Consider the following 20,742-nt stretch of genomic DNA (forward strand, 5'->3'; position numbering starts at 1 on the left):
AACCTCCCCTGGCACAACTTGAGGCCGTTTCTTCTCATCCTATCATAGAATCATAGAATCATTTAGGTTGGAAAAGACCTTCAAGATTATCGAGTCCAACCATTAACCATGCCCACTAAACCATGTCCTTAAGTACCCTGTCCACTCGCTTTTTGAATATCTCCAGGGATGGTGACTCAACCACTTCCCTGGGTAGCCCATTCCAATGTTTAACAACCCTCTCAGTAAAGAAATTTTTCCTAATATCTAACCTAAATCTCCCTTGCCTCAACTTGAGGCCATTTCCTCTCGTCCTATCTCCAGCCACCTGACAGAAGAGACCAGCACCCACCTCACTACAACCCCCCTTCAGGCAGTTGTAGAGAGTGATAAGGTCTCCCCTCAGCCTCCTCTTTTCCAGACTGAACAGCCCCAGTTCCCTCAGCCGCTCCTCATCAGACTTGTGCTCCAGGCCCCTCACCAGCTCCGTTGCCCTTCTCTGGACACGCTCCAGCACCTCAATGTCTTTCCTGTAGTGAGGCGCCCCAAACTGAACACAGTATTTGAGGTGCAGCCTCACCAGTGCTGAGTACGGGGCGACAATCACCTCCTTGCTCCTGCTGGCCACACTATTTCTGATACAAGCCAGGGTGCTATTTGGCCTTCTTGGCCACCTGGGCACACTGCTGGCTCATGTTCAGCTGGCTGTTGACCAATACCACCAGGCATTTTTCCGACAGGCAGCTTTCCACCAACTCTTCCCCAAGCCTGTAGCTTTGCATGGGCTTGTTGTGACCCAAGTGCAGGACACGGCACTTAGCCTTGTTAAATCTCATTTCTTCATGTATCTAGAAAAAACAGATGCTAGTAGTCTTTAATTGTCAGATGCAGTTATGCACAACCCAGATAAGTAACTAAAAATGTGTTAAATGTCACTATTTTGCCACTAGAGTGGACAAAAGGACAAGAATCCTCACTCTATGTGGTATCATATATGACAGAATTAAATTCTCTTTTTGAAGGTAACCAAAAGGTTTATTCACCAAAGCCAGATTTCCCATCAAGGTCAGAAAGCAGTCTCAGTGGTTTGAGTTTGTAAAGAATTCTCATCTGCATGTTCCACGTGCGCATCTAGTATACGTGTGCCTTGCACAGAGTACTAAAGTAAGGAGAGACATGTGCATTGTCTGTGTGCCTATTCTTCTTGGGGTGCCTCTGGCTCTGGACCGCACAGACAAAGGTAGGGTGGTTTTCCCCCCGCCCCGTACTGCTACTTTCAAAGCCCAGTCTCAGACAATTATTCACTCACTCACAGTATCTTAGAGAGATCTAAGTATTATGGCAACAAACATTCATCTTTGCACATTGTTTCCAAGGCTCCATTTTTCATCTCACTCTTAACATTTCAACAGTCTCTCTTCTCAGTCTCCAGCCTACACAATTTGACCTTACTGAATATATCCAAGTCTATGAGTGATAGATACACCAAGTCTCTAAGAGTCTTGTAACTGTGAAAGTGTGTCATCTGTAACACTTTCACTTTCTAAAAAGACAAGCAGAAGAAACTGTGAGATTTAACTTCACAGTACCAAATCATAAGAAATAAAGCCTTCCACACTGAAGTGGACAGCCTTCTTGTACTGAAGTACAAGAAAGTGCAGGGTGCAAAAACAGAGAAGGATCTGTTCTGAAGAGTCTTCTGTTATCACAGCCCAAGAACAATTCCTCCACTAACTCAAAATGTAAGGAACTAAGTTCACATGCGGAGCCCTGAAAAAGGATTTCACATCCTTTTCATTTCAGAAGTGAAGTGATGGCAACAAAGGATTTCAGCTATGAGGATGAAAGCATGGGAGTATATCTACCACCACCAAAGCAGCAAATCCGTTCAAATTAACTTAATTTAATACCAGGAAATAGAGTCTGTCAAGCTCTGCAGTAGATGGAAGCTTGAGCAGGCAGGTTAAACCATAGGTTTTAATATGGATGCTGCATATAATACAAATACATTGACAGTGGCTCAATAGTCTTTCCTTACCTCATCTTGTATATCACAAGTAAAGTACAGGTAATACTAAGCACATCAAAGTCACTTAAAGGATTTTAAATGTAATAGTTGAATTCTATAATTAAATTCAAGTATAGGCAATGTTATAAAGTACAGGATAATCATCTTATATGTGCACATTTTATTTACGTTAAACTAAAATCCCATCACTTACCCTTAAAGAAAGCTTGTCTGTGATTAGCTGCACAAAACAACAGAGACTAGGGCAGCTTTTAGCTGTGGATACTATCAGTATATGAGGAGTGAAAGAGTAGGTCAGAACTAGCTAGAATTTTAACATCATCACTAAAGAGATGGCAGGAACTACATGTTAAAGGGAAACAATCTTCACTTTATATATACCTTCAATAAGTAGGCATGTCTAGTTGCATGCATTTATAGTTAAATATTATGCTAAAATAACCCACAGAAAACACCACCAACACTGCAGCAACAGCCATCAGGAACAGGGCAGAATAATTTGTATAAAGAGGAAAAGGTAATTATTAAGTAATCAAAAAAAAAAAAACCACAGAGATTACCATTATTCCTTTAGAATCAAGTACACAAAAGATTAAATAACAGGTAATTAGAACTATTTACAAATCACAGAAAAATGGATAGCCCAATTTTGTCTTTGACCTTGAGATTTCACATATGTTCAAATGATAGAACTGCCTTAAAGATACATAAAACATAGCCAGATCACGCAGACCAGAGTGATGTTAACGATCAGCAATTCAGAGTTAATTTCCTAGTTTTGTTAAGAACAGCTCATAGCCAAAGGTAAAACATACTTTTCAGGAATAACAACAAGAAAATGGCAATCCTCTGTCCCGAAGAAATCATAAAACAGTGACCCGAACCATTTTCACTAAGGAAAAGGGGTGGGGAAGTAGGGAGAAAACGCACTCCACACTCCTAAACCTTAGAAATGCAAGGCAGAACTGCAGCCCACTCAGGTGTGTTGTATAACTGAATAAAGAAAAGCTGGGAAGAGCAGTGAAGTGTGCTGAAATGAAGCTGCCACTTCTGCCAGGCAGGCACTATTTAGCCAACATTAGCCACAGATAGTGGATATTTTTTGTTTTGTTTTTGAAAGTTAAACTCCCATCTGGCTAAGATCCACATAACACTTCAACTTTAAAAATTCCCTTTTCTTCGCTAAACAAAATAGCTGAACCCAAACTCTGCAGCACTCTGATACATTTGTAAATTTGAAGGTATAATTAAACTAATCCTCAACAAAAGTGAATATGTTTGTTAATCAGGATTAATATGAACTACAAAGCAATTCCCAAAGTAGTAAAGGTTTGGGGAGGGGGTGTATTTTAAATTCAACCACCGGACAACTATCTCATAATTATTGGCTAAGGATCACAATAAACTAACTAACAAGTAAAGTTTCTACAGCTTTAGAGAATTAGCTAAGTTTTTCAAGAGGTACTAAGTAAATGCTTATTCTCCACTTTCTTGTGTTCCTCTCAAAACTGCAATGCTAATAGCAAGGAGGTATTTTTCTGATAATTATTAATGAAATATTTTTTAAAAACCTTACCTCAGTTATTTTTGGAGGAGAACTGGAAGCAGGAGCACTTTCTGGCTTAGGAATGCTATCAATTAGCTCCAAGATACTTGTCAGCTTCTGGTCTGATATTTGGATAGAAAGTAAAGGCAGCTGTCCAGACAGTTTGAACCTGTTTTGTAAACAACCAAAGTTATCTTAAAACTATTTAATTCAAACTTTACATTCATTTCCTTCTGAAAACCACACAACTCTTCCTGGTCAGAAAACCACTCATCTAACCATTGCATGTTACATATATAATTTCTGTTGCACACAGAAGAGTTACTTAACCAGCAAGTACCCAGTTATTAATGTAATTTATAATTCTGTTTGATACAATGTCTTGTGGATCAGGACTGCAAATAATACTAATAACCACTTCTGATTTGGCTACATAAAGCATATTGTCCTCACAATCAGAAATTGTTCCCTCTTGTTTGTATATTTAACTTAATTACTTGTAATAAATCACATAACTAAGCCTTTACACAGTATTTTACAGAAGAAAAGCTGGGGGCTTTTTTTGCATAACAATGTTTACAGCCCAAAACTTTAAGCAAAGTATACTAAATACTTCCTAGAAGTTATGTATATTTAAGCTGACTTTAGCAGTAATATAGGTACTTAACAAAGGAATAAATGTTATAGCTATAAAGGACATAAAAGAATAAAATAACAGTCTTCAAAAATTAAAGCAGGAAAACATAGTTTAAGCCTGTTTGAATAGGCTTTGGCCAAAAAGAAGTAGAATCACTTCAAACATAGGCAGACTTTTTAAAGACCTAAAACCCATCCCAGTTTCTCACAGAAGTGAGCAGAATAGAATTAAGCAGAAAATTGGCTCCAAGAACATTATTATGCTTTTATTACAACATCTAGTTAGAACAAATAAAGAGGTTTGTTCAATAAGCCAACTGTCTCCAGTAATGGGCAGCAGCAGATGCTTAACACATACAGCGTAAGGAACAGGACCTGCTACTTCCTCCCAGTTTTGCCGTGCTTAACTCACAGGTCAGTCTTCAAAGGAATATAATACATTGGAGAAGATGGGAGGACAAAAACCCCCAAATTTTCAATTACCTTCAACTTTGAGACTACATGAGTAAATGGAAAAAAACAGCTCCTCATACCTGAGCAAGCCAAGCACAAAGTTGTACATGTTAAAGTGTAACAGTAAGTACCTAGTTTTCTACAATTGAGGAATTTCCTCACATACTTAAATTCTTAAGGTATTAATTCTCAACTACTTTTGACTTTTATTCTTAATTCCAGTTCTATCAGAGAGAAATTTAGACTTTTTTGTTTATATATACTTTTATTTTAATGGAGAGAGGCAGGGTAGATGTGTAGCTGCCAGGTCTGAAAGGACATGTCCATCTACTGCTTGAGTGCTCCAGTAATCTAGGACACTCAGCAGTTCTCACTTCCATTGCACTTAAACCTCCCTATTGTTAAGATATTTTTGATGAATGTTTGTTCAATGGACAGCCCACGCAGTTACATGGAAGGCACTTAGTAGACACAAGGCAGATAACTGCAAATAATCCCAGACTCACTCCACTGCTCTTTTAACAAAAGCTTTTAAGGTTCAGAAAACATCTGGAACACAATTATTCCCAACTTGTAGAGACTGAGGCATGGAGGAACCAAGTAGTTAATCGATGAGGAAATCCACACAGAAACTTCTTCCAAGTTCAGACTGGTTATATTTAGAGAGAAGAAAATGTTAAGGATGCCATTCTCAAAGCTGCAAATAAGTACATTCCTTCAAACTGAATTTTTTTTTAATTATTTTTTTTTAAATACACACTAGTATATAGAAGGATGCTCTTAATATTGGTATACTAATCCTGGCTTCATGCACCTTCAAAAACCAGATGACAGACTCCCAGACACCTCCTTCAGAAAATGGGGGAACCATATCACAGGATAAAACAAATATTAAAAAAAACCTTGCACAGGCTAGAAAACTACAGAATCATATTACTGCTTCCAAATGTGAAGTGACAGAAGCTGTAAGGAGCAGTGCATCCTATTCTCAGAAATGACAGAAGGGCAGATATTCAGATCCGACCACACAGTAAAAGCCCATTTTAAGTGTTAGGAAGCATGAGCAGGTGAAAATACAGGTTAACAATGAAAGGCCTTTGATACAGTGGTCTTCAACAAGTGAAAACTACATAAATTAGTATTCTCTTCAAGGCAGCAATATAGAAATGTGCCTTCCTAAACAAAGCCAGCACAAAGTCCTGGTGAATTCATCATTGGTTTTGAACAACAAAAATCACAAGGAATTCAACTGGATTCAATGGTCACCCAAGGAAGTACAAACATCAAAGAATCAAAAAAATACAGACACCCAATTACCTGCTTTTTAGATAACTTAAAGTAAAATAGATGCCCTCTAAAGTAAGGGACTCATTCATAAAATTCTACTATAGTAAACAAAGCAATTTTGGTACTAGTTTTTACTGTAGAACAAACATTTTTCCACTCACCTTTCTCAACAGAACTATGCTATTCTTTAGCACAGTTCCAAACAGTAATGAAAAAAAGCTCAGGAAAAATATAATGATGGCTTCATATGCAAGTATACTTATAAAAATTGAAATATAAAGGAATAGCTACAAGTAGACTAAAAATACATTAATATGTGTAACTGATGTGAGCAATACTGATGCATAATACCCTATTCAACCATAATTACTAAAATTTACAGTTTAGAGGATTATTGCTGACACAAAAGCTATCAGTTAATTTTCATCATTTGTGCATGATGTCATCTAGAGGTCACATGGACCTAAATATTTGTACATAAACACTCATTAACTGACCATTCTTAAAGACACAAAGAGGTTATGCAGTGATAAGAAAAGATTTGGCATTTGAAGCTACATTGATAATGATATTATTGATGGGTTTGAGTAATCAAAGCTAGAGAACAACAGAAAATAGAACATTTGTAGTTTCAACTGATTTGGGAGGTATATAACCAAAAGTAAAAATTTATCATAAATGATCTTAACCCGACATATACTATTCAGAGGTTCATAATTTTCAGACTTTTAAAGAGCTCAAAGCAAGAAGGAAGAGCAAAAAGCCCTTAAAGAAAAGGTCAACTCTGCACCATCAGGTAAAAAGCTGCTGTACCAGTCATTTCAAGACTGGTAGATGACTCTAGAGTATTATAATACCATCTGCAGAATACATCCTGAAAGCGTTTGGAGACTGAACCAGGTACAAATGAACAAGTGCAGGTGTTGTTAAGTCACAGTATCAATATGCTAGATTTGAAATGGTTACTTGCTCTTGGTGCAGGTTAAACTATTAGTTATGATTAGTAACTCACTGTGGTATAGACTTATCTAGTACTAAACTGCTGTCCATGGCATTCCAAACAGTTGTAGACAGTGCAGGCACTCAGAAAGAAGCAGCAGCTGATCTTCAAGAAATATTAGTATCTCAGTGGAAGAAAAATTTGCCAGTTTCTAGACACAGGTAGAAACTTTTTACTGCCAAGGAAGTGACTATATGAGAATTCGGTGTACAGAAATAATATCCATTAGGGAAAAATTTCCCAGAATCAGTCTAGACACATAAACTGCCAAAAGGAGAAGCACACCTGGTAGCCAAGACAGTTAGAACTACAATACTGCAACAGGTGATCTCATTAAGAACAGACACTCCTTAATCCAGGTTATACTAGCGTAACTTGGAGAGATGTCAATTACAAACCTACATTAAAACGACATTCTGTTATATGACCATAGAAATGAAATCACACTTTCCCTCCCTGGACTTTCTGACATAATAAGACAGATTCCTGTGAGTCGTATTTCCCTTGTCTCACCTTCTCCACCAAACAGAAAAAGTAAGGAGGGAAAGAATAAGATGTTTTGTAAAGTCAAGCATCAAAATTCAGAATCTGGCCTTCCAGCTTTCCAGAAGGTGGCACCATTATACCATGCAATCAATGATCTGCATTTACAATACACTGCACTGGTGAGGTACATTATTTTTAGGGGTTTTTTTTCTGACTAAGCAAATTCTAGATTCTTCGTAATTCTTTAATTTCATTAGCTGCCTCTTGATTTTGCTGATTTTACTAAACAATTTTCTGCAACAGCCTAGGTCTATTTTTATGCCATTAATTTTCTGAAGTGCCTAGCTAAAATCTGAATTTCCAACAGTGTTAAGAATGAAATAAGTATATGCTAACTTGTAGCATAAGAATATGATTCTTATTAATGGCTTACTAAACCAAACTACTTCATAATGCATTAGTGTGCTAGTCTGCAAGTACTTCAAAACTGATCAGATTTTTTTTAGGTAGTAGCGTCCTTATCGGACATTAGTGAAGATGCACTTTCTAAAATATGTGCAAAGTTAATCTTTGCCACTTTGACTCCGTGATGTTTAACATCAAAGTTCCATCATTAACAGTAGCATATATTTTCTTCTGATTGAGTACAGTTTCCATAACCAACAGGTTTTTTGCTAAATAAGCCTAAGTGCAAACTCAATGCATTAAGAGCTGTTTCCCTAAGAAGTGATCTCTAGTAGGTAAACAAACAAGATGAATAATGTAAGTGAAAGAGAGGGAGTATGACAGCACATTACTTTTCAGAATATTTTGTGACGTTTATAAAAGAGACTTTGTAAGTTGAGATTTTTTGCTCCTCAGTATTTCCAATGAGGACTGAAATGTAGCTATTAGAAAGACCTAATTAGAACAGGTATTAATATATTTAACAAAAATCTTTAAATATATTATACATACTTATTTTATAACAATGTAACATTCTATCACCTCTTCAGTGTCTGGCAGCTTCTTGGGTTTATTCTCTATATTTCTTGATTAAGGTATTTTACTTCCAAGATTCACACATGGCCAATGTAAAATAGCACAAGTATAATTAGATCCTTGATTTTTTCTTTTTTTTCCCCTAAAAAAGCCATTTACCATAAAATTTCAAAATAGGAAAAAGCACATACTTGGGCATTCTTGCATCTGTAACAACCATAGCCCTGCTAAATTCCACTTTTACGTCCAAGGGCTGCAAGATATGTTGAGATGAATATTTCAGCTTCCGAGCCTCTTGCCAGTTCTCATCTAGAAGAGCAAAGAAAACCTACGCTTTAAACATTGAGATTCCTTCTCATTACACATATCACAGAATTAAAGTATCTGATATTAATTAGTATATATGGCTGAAAATTCAGGTGACACAATCTTGTTTACAGCTCTATCAATACATATATATTATACAAGATCTGAACTTCAGACATAAAAGACTACTTAATAATTCCTACCATTCACATCTAAACAGCTACCCCATCTGCAGACTGCTAAGGTCCCAATTCTTAACATGCATGGTACTGGGAGTTTAGGCTCTGGATTCCCCTCTGGAACCAGAGGATTAAGAATTATATGCTTAAGACTTCTCTGGTTCTGACTCTTTGTATATTGTTAGTTCCCAAAATACTTGTAAAAGTTTCCTTCATTAAGGGATTCTGACCCTTTCTTTACCCTCACAAAATGATCAAACCCAAAACTACTCCTGGATTCTGCTTTATATTTGGAGGGAAGCAAGGAAAAGGCACTGAAGGAAAACACCATAAATAAATAAATTACACTCTTATATTTATTATGCAACAAATCAAATGAGATGCCTTCAAAAATAAGGGATTTAGTAAGTTTGTTTATTTAGCAAAAGCTAAGGTTGGAATTTAAGGCCTAAAGGTAAGTTTGGGAAATTCATAACATGTTCATAGGACTGAGTTCAGAACAAGAGTATGTTCCAAAGATTCTCCACTGCTTCAGTTAAAAATATAAAAGGCACATGAACCACCAAAATATTTTTACTCATATAGAGAAAAATTACTTTCATGAATACTTACCATGTTTGCTGTACAGTAACTGTATACTACTGAGCTGGATATCAAAACTGTCATAAGCTCTTGACATTATATCTTCGATAGTGCTTTGTCCTACTCTGAGTTCTGATAAATCAGAACGACTTTTGCTTTTCATCTTAAAAACAGTCAGAAAAAAGCATAAATCAATTTCAAACATATTCAAAGCACTAATTCTACAGACACTTGATCCTACCACAACAAAAGATTAAATTTAAAGTCCTCATAAGGGCACAGAATCTTACAAATATCACAGCAGAGGAGATATCTAAAATTAGTAGCCTGTATCAAAAAATGAAGAGTCTTAAACTCCATTTCTTCTTCAAGGAAAGAAACAAAATAAAAAATTAATTAAAATCTATGAAGTTTTATACAATGTATTTTTTATAGAATTATTTCCTTTAATAAGTGACTTATACCCTAAAGTATAAAGTCTCAAACCCTTTGTAATCAGTAGAATAACTGTTTCGGGTTTTTATATATAAAAATGTTACTGCGTTGATCACCTCAGAAACATGAAATCTATTTTTGATTCCTGTTGAATTTAGTTGTGGCATTACCCTGTTACATAATAGTCAAGCAGAGTAAAAGAGAAAAGGGGATTTGGACTGTTCGTCATCAAAGTTCAATGTCTTTGCTTTAATATCATTCAATATCCCTTTGACTCAGCTTTGGGATGCACACACTTCTTTGGTATTTCACATTTGTATGTGCCCTCTGCTGTTCATCTCTCATGAAATGTGGCTGTCCTCATTCTTAAATGTCTAATAATTTTGGATCCATTTTTTTTGTCAGTCCCAGAAAATATTCAAGATAACATTCATAACTGTGAAAAAGGTTTAAATACTGGTGTCCAAGACATAGAATTTCTTTTTCCAGTGCTACTGAATGATGACTACTTTTACATTAAAAATAGCTTGCAGACTGAAAATTCAGAATTACCAAATTAGTATTGCCTGTGTGACCTTAATTAAGTCCACTTACATATCTACATTGACATACAGTTTTAATTTTATATGCCATTTTCCCCGTTGGGGCTTGACCTTATCCAGTACACAACTAAGGGAAAGAGACTATTTGTTTTGTATTAAACATACTCATTCAACAAATGACTGACATTCACTTAAACATACGCCACTCAAAGTGAATACAGAATTATTAATCATATACTGAGAAGCATCTAACTTTTCTCTTTTGGCACTGCCAAATTCCTTCATCTTGCTTTGTAATTTCTATTAAAGGACAGGAACCAATCCAAGAGTCCCATTCACTATGAAAATCACTCATCGATTTCAGAACAAATCTCAGACATTTACTGGAGTCTGATTTTGAAACGTATTCTTCTATGTATTATTCTGAGAGTAATTTCCTGTGGATGGAGTAGAAGAGGTGGACTGTTCTATTCCCCAGCTCCAATAGATCTAGGAGGCTGTCTCAAGCACCCAACCAATAAACAGATTGATTACTGAACTCTACAAAGTGCCTACAAATGACCAGCATTCAGAACAGCAGGTAAAATCATTAGTCACTGAAATAAGTGATCTGGTTGTAAATCCAAATTATTTTTAGTATCTACACAGCAATGTTTTTCACTAATTCCACTTTCTGAAGCACCTGATATATTCTTTTTCAACAAGGCCAAGTGGAAGGTCCTGCACCTGGGTCAGGGCAACCCTGGTATCAATACAGGCTGGAGGATGAAGGGATTGAAAGTAGCCCTGCAGAGAAGGACTTGGGGATACTGGTGGATGAAAAGCTGGACATGAGCTGGCAAGATGCACTCACAGCCCAGAAAGCCAACCGTATCCTGGGCTGCATCAAAAGAAGTGTGGCCAGCAGGTCGAGGGAGGTGATTCTCCCCCTCTACTCTGCTCTCGTCAAGACCCCACCTGAAGTACAATATCCAGCTCTGGACTCCTCAGCACAAGACAGACATCGACCTGTTGGACCGGGTCCAGAGGAGGGCCACAAAAATGATCAGATGGTTGGAACACCTCTCCTACGACGAAAGGCTGAGAGAGTTGGGATTGTTCAGCTTGGAGAAGAGAAGGCTCCAGGGAGACCTTATTGTGGCTTTTCAATATTAAAGGGAGCTTATAAGAAAGATGAAGACAAACTTTTTAGTAGGGCCTGTAGTGACAGGACAAGGGGTAACGGTTTTAAACTAAAAGAGGGTAAATTCAGACTAGATATAAGGAAGCAATCTTTTTATGATGCAGGCGGTGAAACACTGGAACAGGTTGCCCAGAGAGGTGGTAGATGCCCCATCCCTGGAAACATTCAAGGTCAGGCTGGATGGTGCTCTGAGCAACCTGATCTAGTTGAAAACGTCCCTGCTTATTCCGGGGGGGTTGGACTAGATGACCTTTAAAAGGTCCCTTCCTACCTGATCTATTCTATGTTTCTAACTGAAACCCACCCACTCAAAGTCAATCTGTGGCAGACATAGAAAACTTACTTCACTTTAGCAAGATTTTAAGCTTTGAAACAAATTCTTATTAAAAAAGCAGATAAGGTAATCTAAACAGATAGTATGTGGCAGAACTGTTCTTACCCAGAATACAAGTAAAAAAACAAAAAATTAAGTTGCCTGTATACATGTAAGATCATTTGTCCTGAAAGAACACAAGTTCATCAAGGAGTAAGAAGATTGCTAATAATATGTAGAAACAGTCTCTTCTATGATTTTACAGTGCTAAATTACAATTTTAAATACATCATTAAACTACCTTTTTGACTTTTCCCTTCCATGAAGTATCTCAAAAATATCTCTAATTTTATCCAAGTTATTTTATTAATTTGGCAGTACGTTTACTTTTCTCATTTTAAAGTAAACTGAAGGACCAAAAGGTAATTGATAACAAGAATAATAGTAATATTAAAAATAAGAAGACCACTTAATCATGTAAGTAAAAAGTTTACTATTTTATATTATAAGGTAAAAAATTGTTAGACATTTTCCACATAACAGTTCAAAGCATCAACAGTGGTTTCATTCCAGGGGAGGATTATTTTCTAACAATTCTTTGAATTTGGGTTGAAAGAATCTACTGAGAAGAGTTCAATAATTTCTGCCTTGACTGGAAAGCAGTTTAAAATAAATACCTAATACATAAACTACAAGAGGAACTTTTACTTAACCAGTACCACGTTATACAAGTTAAGAAACTGGAAATCACATAAAAGCCAGACAATCATTTTCAGTAAGTTACTTCATTAGGTAAACACATACCTTAAGACTACCAAGATCCAGAAGTAGTAAATTGGATGTACTCTCATAGAATCCTTTTTGTGGAACAATGATGTATGAAGCCATGAGGTTAATTTTGAGGTCAAGAACTTTCTGAGTTTCAATAACATACAACAGACCTGAAAATTAATGTAATTAGTAAATATAAACAAAAAAATCCATACAGAAGCTATGGAATTAAGAGAAGCTATAAAAAGAAATTCAAATCTAACTTTGAATGAGCTGTGAATGCTACATGACTAAGTTTAATTGCAGGTACAGATGCTCTTCAGATTTCTTCTGAACGAGTATTTATAGGCAGTCTTTAAAGAAGCACCAAGTAAATGAAATGATGATAGCAAGCAATGCTAATGGACAAGTAGGGACAGGAACACAATACATGCAAATCCAAGAAAGTTTCATACTAGGCAGATATGAAATGAGAAGAACTGGAATGTGTACTGCAACTTGGCAATTGCCGAGTTAACCCACTGTGCTCTGTAGATTCAGAATTTTAATTGTTCTAGAAGTTCTTATTGGCCAAACTACAAGTGTTGTTACTACTGAGATACTGAAGCTTACACTGGTTCTGTGGGCAAGCATTTCCATCTTGAGATACTGAAGACCAGCAAATAGAAGGTATTACAAAAATTCTGTTTAAAAATCATGCAGTTAGTTGGGAAATTCAGACTGTCAGAACATTTGAGATCAAATTCTGGTTTTTTTGCTCATCTGAAGAGGAATGTGTAGTCTTGTTTCAAGTTAGCACTGAAAACAGCCATTGATGCAGCCACAAGCCATTAAATACCTAGCAGGTACAACAAGCTGATGATCACAGAAGCAGAGATAATAAATTACAAAGATGACAACATGACACTGCAGCACACCCACATTGCTGAGAAAGCACTTAAAACTGTTCCAACAGTTTTATCAAAGGTTGTCCTGCCACAGGAGAGCTAGATTAGTCAATGAAAAACCGGGTGGCAACCACATTTCAGGATGTGCAAGACAGAACAACTTGGATTAATAAAAAGATTAAGATTTTTTCAGTTTTCAATGCCTAACTGTATTCGAGTGATGCAGAAAGTTCAAGAAAATACTTTCTTTTTTCCTTCATATGTAGAGAATGTAGTTGAGACCATGAATTGAAGTCTGTGAAACTAAGCTTTTGTAATGCCTTTTAGTGGTGATGGAAATCATAACTATTTTGGTGTAGCAAGTTCCTTCACTTCTGCAGTTCACAGTTCCCCAATATTTTCCAGCTATCTTCCACTGCTTGAAACAAAAGTGTTAAGAATTCTTTTCTGAGAAGGACTGCAAGTGTGAACTTATTAACTATATTGATATAATTCCTTTTTTTTAATTCTACCTCTGAGAATAGCATAGTCCCCTGCTGCAGAATATTCTGCAGATGACATCTTCCCCTGGTAATTCTGTAAGTCTCAGCCAAGATTTTACAAGCAATGCACAGCATATTTTTAGAAATTTCCATCCAGCTTCTCATTTGTGAGTGGAACAAGCTTTTAGATTACTATGGGCAACTCAACATTCTTGTGAAGGTAAGAGTCATTCGATATACCTCTAAAGTAATGCTATGCTTAAATTGTAATTAGACACATAACATGATTTCCTATTGCCATAAAAAAAATTAATCGTGACCAGAACTAGAGTATTTGATGGTAATGAGCAGAGAAGCAAGCATACTGAATGTAAGCAAATTTTCATTAAATTAATCTCAGGAATTAACTGTGGTATTAATATATTTAGTATTGCTGGAGAAGATTCTGATAGAAAAGACAAGCAAGTTGATTGATAACTTTGGTTAATTTGACATTAGTCCTTAATGAAATAGTTCAGTCAAAGAAGAACTAATGAATAGAAATATAACTGACACCTGATTTCATTCCTGATACTAGCTTGATAAAAGCAATTGATTAAATCTACATTATGCTTGAGTTTTCTGTGATTTCTTTCACTTATTATCACTGAGTATCCAGATTTTTTAAATGTACAGTTTAAATATTAATAGGTTACAAATTTAAATGAGGTTAATAAATTTCACTGATTTTTGTTTTCCTTTTGAAAAGAATTTATATATGACATCTCCCCTCAGCATCCTCTCCAATCCACAGTTGGAGAGAGGACACTGTGCTGGACACACCTCTGATGTAGAAAGCCTCAGACATCCTTACTGGAACAAGTTAATTCCACAAATCTTAGTGTCAGTCTTAAAAGTATTCACCAATTTCATTCATGTGTCAAAATACAAGTTCTCTAGAGATAAAAAGGTAGGATGAAATGAAAACTAGAGGAATGGCTTTAATGCTGAGTAACTGAAGACAGATAAATATAGTTTATATGACTTGATCTGAGTCAATCCAGATGAAAATCAACATTCATCGAGGAATAAAGAAAGTGGAAAACACCTATACAAAGGCAAATAGTGTCCTGAAAAGCAGCAAGTCTGGAAAGGATTTAGGGGTTTCATTAGAGGACGAATATCTCGGTATCAGTTTTTAAAGAGTATGAAACTATTAAGGCCATTTAGATACTCAGACAAACAAAACAGAAAAGTTGGAAGTAACAAACTGTTTTTAAGTCTGCACAGAGTAAAACAGAATAAATACTGAAATACTACCTCAGGGTGTGAAGCATATTTTACAAAAGGAAGCTGAAGTTGAAAAAGATACAGACATAAAATTATTCAATACGTGGAACAAACGCTTTGTAATGACATTGAAGAATTCAACTTATTTAGGTGTTGTATTAGAAAGCTCTAACTAGGATCCATATATCTCCATATGTAAAGATGTAATATTTTCATACTCCTAGAATCAAAAATTTGTCTGATTGTACAGTCAGAAGAGCATGCAGCACTTGCCTGTTGATGTTTTTTCACGGAACTCTTCAAGCTTCATCAGAGTTGCTGATGTCAATTGCTCTAAATGTACATCTTTTGGAGGCCTGAAGAAATCCACTAAGCTATTTATTGTCACCTGTTAAAATGAAGAAAAAATAATACATGGCAAATTTACTGTTAAGTGAGATTTTTCAAGATTTATAATGTATTCAAATATTTACTTACTGCATCATATACTATTTCCAGTGGCTGTGATTCTATTCTAAGCCTCTGATCTGCTTTCTCATCCAAAGGATTAGTCTCAAACATTATGCTTAAGAGTGAGGTACTCTTGTCTGAATAGACCGTTCGAGAAGATAGAAGACAGGGTGTACACTTTTCTCGGGACATGCCTGTAACATCAAGTGAGGTAATTTTTGTTTCAAATCTGTAAAGAAAGGTAAACAGCATGGTCAGATGTAATATCCATCTGGCTAGGTACAATTAGGTGGTTAAGAGTGTAAGGAATGAGCTGAAAGAAAAAACAAGCAACAAAAAAACCCCAAACACAAGGACAACATATCTCCACCCTACTTAAGTTAGTAACTGCATTGCTTGTACATAACAAACTGAAAAAAAGGACAAAATCTGTATTGGCACAAAAAAGTCTGAAGAGGGAGAGAACATAATAATGGAAACAGTATCCATTCACTTTGTCTATCAGTTGCAGGATGATTCTGTTCCCAAACTGCACAAGAAATGACAGTGAAAAATTGAAGCTAAACATCATAACAGAGCCTTAAAATGTCTATTAGCTGTCATCAACATTTCATGAGGAGCAACAAAAGTTTGATAAAGTTCACCTTATTGCTTGTGCACCTGGTCGTTGGGTAAATACTGTACTCAAGCCAGTTAATGCAAATTCTACCAGCTCAGGAGTTTGCTTGTTTTCTCTTATTGATATAGACATGCTTAATAACTTCACAGAGAACTTCATGGCTTCATACTAGATATGCAGGAAAAACAACAACAGTGGGTTATAAAATATGTTAATATACATTTCAGTACAGCTTATGACAAGATGAAAGCCACAAATACCAGTTTGATACTATTTTTCTAGTGCTATAAATAGTTTGTATCACAGCTGGTGTAAAAGTAATTCCCAAATAGTTATAACAAAGAGACAGTGTTAGAGTAAGAGTAGACTATGCTTACAAACTTATGTCTTTGATGTCTCTACACCACATTATGAGATAAAGGGCCTCTGACACAGAGCTGGAAGGCAGTCCATTGTACCGTGCATGGTAACTTACATAAAGATGACTTAGCAGACAATTTCTGAATAGTTCAAAAATGTTACTCTTCCCCACTACAGTCCTTCAATTATCTCTTTCCTTATATACTCACCTACTGTACCTCATCTACTATCACTCATATTTAGGATTCCAGCGAACCAGTGCACTTTCTTAAAAAATTTCTGAATATTGTAAGAGGATATATGAAGCATTTCATAACTTAAACAATACACTATTTACATGATTTTATTCTAGCTTGAGCAAGCAAAATTTCATTCTGAACTTCTTCAGAATATTCAAAGTAAGCTCTATAACAACTCTCTTAAAACTACATCTAAGGATGCCATGTTCTGCACAAAGCCAGCATGCAGTAACTTAATTAAAAAGTATCAGAACAGTATTCAAATATAGAGACAGAGCTTCAAGCAATTTTAAAAACAATTTCCTATCAGCTTTAGATTTTTATTAGTAGACAAAGCTACCAATTGTTTGATATCATAGTGGGTTACGACTTACTGATTTTGGAAGGGTGGGATCCACAGCTGTTTCACTATATCCAATTGCTGCATAAAGTTTAGCCTTCTCTTCACGTGTCATCAGCTCTTCAAGACCTGTCACATTGCAAGAGGTTAGTTAAACTCAATAGAGCTATCTGAAAAATGCAAATACTGTTATACATTTTCCAGTGCTTGGTAGCTCTATAACATACAGTAGATACTGTCATCACTATTCTGAATTAGTAAAAGCAAAAACCCTGAGGTCTAAAGCAAAGTCTTGAGTCTCCTAAAGCATTCTTTAAAATGCAGTTATACTTTTATTCTGACCTACTCTACTTCCTAGCTTACTAACAATGAAGCAATATTTCAAATTTCCTTTCTATTTTCCACAACCTTTACTATGTGCCCTGTACTTAAGTGAATCAAACTCTAATGCACTTGCATGAAATTATGAAATGAATGGAAGTAAAATGATTTACATTCCATTAACTGCTACTGTTTTCTAGCACTTTCTTCAAATCCCCATACACAGTACACCATGCAGACAAATGCAAAAACCATGGCAGGAGAAAGCACAAAATGAAGACAGTTCAGAAAGACTTATGGAAGGGATTGTAAGATACCTCTGTAACATGCAATTAACAACTTCATCAGCAAAAAAAGGCTGAGAAAATGTAAACATCACTAATCCGATAGCCCAAATATTAAACAAATCCAAAGTTACATTGTTAGGGTCCTATTATTCTAATAAGTCATTTTTAATAATAGAAAAAAATACCAATAAATGAACATACTTGAACCCTTTACTTCTTGTTTTTGTTCATCCTTTTTTTCACCTGACCAGCTCCACATCCAACTAAACCAGCCACCAGAATTTTCATCATCTTGTTTCACTCCTGGTCTGTAGATTTTTAATCCAGCCTTAGTTGCCTGAAATATAAAAAATACTCAAACAAGTCATTTTCTTCATGCTTCTTTAATTTTCTTAAGAAAAATATAGACCCAAGACATGCTCTAACACATCAAAACATCATTAGACAACCATTGAAGAGGCAACATGTTATTTTTTAGTTTTTCTTCTAATAACTTCAAGTACACAGTGCATCATCAGACCAATCCTCACTTGCATAAAATCAACCTCCTTTATGAACAAAAAGAGCAAGCAAAAGGTAGCTGATTTTAAGTCAATAAATGTTTCCTACCACAACAAAAAATTAATTCCACAACATTATACAGCGCTCTACATTACAACAATGCACTTATAAAGAATCATTAAAAATACATATATAAGCAATTAAATAGCCAGCACAGGCCAAATTTTAAGTGATCCCTATATTTTTCATTTCATGATATATGTCCAAAGCAATAATAATTTAAAAAACAAACAAACAAACAAAAACACACTACTCTTGTAATAGAATATTTACTCTAAGGAATATAGAAAACTATTCCTGGATCTGACACATACAGCTATAACAGTAAGGAAGCCTTCACTTCTCCCACATTCATTATTTCAACAACTAGGGGTTGTCCTGTCTGATGCCAGTGATGATTCCAATACTGGGTCCTCACAGAAAATGCAAAGTACATCCAGACTTGACCACCGAAAGTTTGGCATAAGGGACAGCAAACAACCATCAAGCAATCTAAGAGACAGAGGAGTTCTCAAAACTGCAGTGGACCACATAAACTATTTTTCTTCATGACTAATACGATCCAAAAAGATAGAAACACTTGCAGATAAGCCCTGAATTTTGAGATGCTCTAGTGAATGCGATACCCAAAGTGAGTGAGACAGGGATCCCTTCTCAGCATTCAAAAAACCCAACAGTTAGGGAAAACAGCTGGCTATAAATCAGAACTTTTAAGGGACTTGTCACATCTATCACCTACAGGCCAATGGAAGGCATGACTCACCACAAAAACATAAAGGCTTCTGAATTCACCTCAGAGAGATGAGGAAGAATGTCAGCTAAATGACACAAGGCCTCAAACAGTTTGAAAAAAATCCTGCAAAGTCCTCTTTGTAAAGGATAACAAGTCATCAAGCAGATGTTAGAGCGAATGGTCCAAGGAAAGAATGGACAAAGCCTTAGAAAAAAGGGCTGTTAAATCCCTGAAATTATCAGTTTCTAGGACATCAAGGAGTTGGTGTTGAAAGACAACTGCCATGGAGAAAAAGAAGCCGTGCTTAGAGGTATAATTCTCAATATGTCTGAGGCAGCAGCTGGCACGAGCATCCAAGGCAAGAAAGGCTACAGACAAAAGGGAGGGGAACTGTACTTCTGCAAGGATGAAGAGAACATTTGCGCATTATGGGAACTAAAGAAATTTCCTGAAGAAATCCTGTTGAGCTTTCCCCATCCTCCATTTACAATTGTTTAGTAATGAATACAGTCATAGTCTGTGGAAAGATTACTCAGCAAGGTAAACTGTTTTAACTAAAAGAAAGTGAGAACCAAGAGCATCACCCTGTATTCTGATTTAGGTGAATCAGCTATATACTATTCTTTAGAATGAAAGCACAAAATTTCTCAAGCTATCTGATACAGAGACTTGATGCTTGGCTCACCGAAGCTGGTGTTTGGTACTTATGGCACTAGTGATAAAGATTAAAAAGCGGCCTAAGGTTTGGGATGTAAAGTTCTTGCTCCAAAGTTCCCAGAAAATCAGATGGTACTGTGTTCACAAATGTGAGTTCTGGGGAGCTTGATTTCAACATCTAGAGAAAAGCAAGCCCTTGAAATTCAACTCTAAGGTCTGTTTTTAAAAAACAAAAAAGCTTAACAAACAGTAGGATCCTTCACCTGGCTTTACTCAGCCCACATCTAAAGGGTGCTCCTTTAAATTCCTAGTAGACTTAAGGCTAACTGTCAAGATACCAAGCTAGTAGTAGATTTGCCTCTTACAAGTCCTTTGAGACCTTTTTCAGAGGTATGATCTGATAACAATAAGACAGATGGGTTCTGACAGATAGATGGAGGTAGAAGAGTTTAGAATCACTGTGACCGGATTTTCAATACTTGGAAATAAATTCAGAGACTTAGCTAGCAGATCTTTCAAGATGCTTTTCTAACACTTTTCAAATGCAAGCCTTAAAGACCAAACAAATGAAAATTCATTTGCTTGTGTCCTGGTTTCAGGTGGGACAGAGAGAACTTTCTTCATAGTAATCAGTACAGTGCTGTATTTGGGATTTAGTGCAAGAACAATGTTGATAACACACTGATCTTTTAGTTGTTGCTAAGTAGCACTTATCCCAAGTTAAGGATTTTTCAGTTTCCCATAATCTGCCAGCGAGCAGGTGCTGAAGAAGCTGGGAGGGAGCACAGCCAGGATTGCTGACCCGAACTAGCCAAAGGAATATTCCATA

The 20,742-nt window shown here is 36.1% G+C and overlaps 1 protein-coding gene across 1 annotated transcript in view; it reads right to left on the minus strand.

The window, feature by feature from the left end:
* VPS13A (vacuolar protein sorting 13 homolog A) overlaps nucleotides 1-20,742 on the minus strand; it is a 109,834-nt gene that overhangs the window by 70,748 nt on the left and 18,344 nt on the right. Inside the window, exons 15-23 of the mRNA XM_030005170.1 lie at nucleotides 18,164-18,299; nucleotides 17,389-17,483; nucleotides 16,441-16,583; nucleotides 15,824-16,025; nucleotides 15,620-15,734; nucleotides 12,742-12,878; nucleotides 9,495-9,627; nucleotides 8,589-8,706; nucleotides 3,585-3,723 (exon numbers count right to left, since the gene is read on the minus strand). Of these exons, the coding sequence (XP_029861030.1) occupies nucleotides 3,585-3,723; nucleotides 8,589-8,706; nucleotides 9,495-9,627; nucleotides 12,742-12,878; nucleotides 15,620-15,734; nucleotides 15,824-16,025; nucleotides 16,441-16,583; nucleotides 17,389-17,483; nucleotides 18,164-18,299 (1,218 nt within the window). The remainder of the gene's footprint in view (nucleotides 1-3,584; nucleotides 3,724-8,588; nucleotides 8,707-9,494; nucleotides 9,628-12,741; nucleotides 12,879-15,619; nucleotides 15,735-15,823; nucleotides 16,026-16,440; nucleotides 16,584-17,388; nucleotides 17,484-18,163; nucleotides 18,300-20,742) is intronic.

Source organism: Aquila chrysaetos, chromosome Z, assembly GCF_900496995.4.
Source record: "Aquila chrysaetos chrysaetos chromosome Z, bAquChr1.4, whole genome shotgun sequence".
Lineage (NCBI taxonomy): Eukaryota > Metazoa > Chordata > Aves > Accipitriformes > Accipitridae > Aquila > Aquila chrysaetos.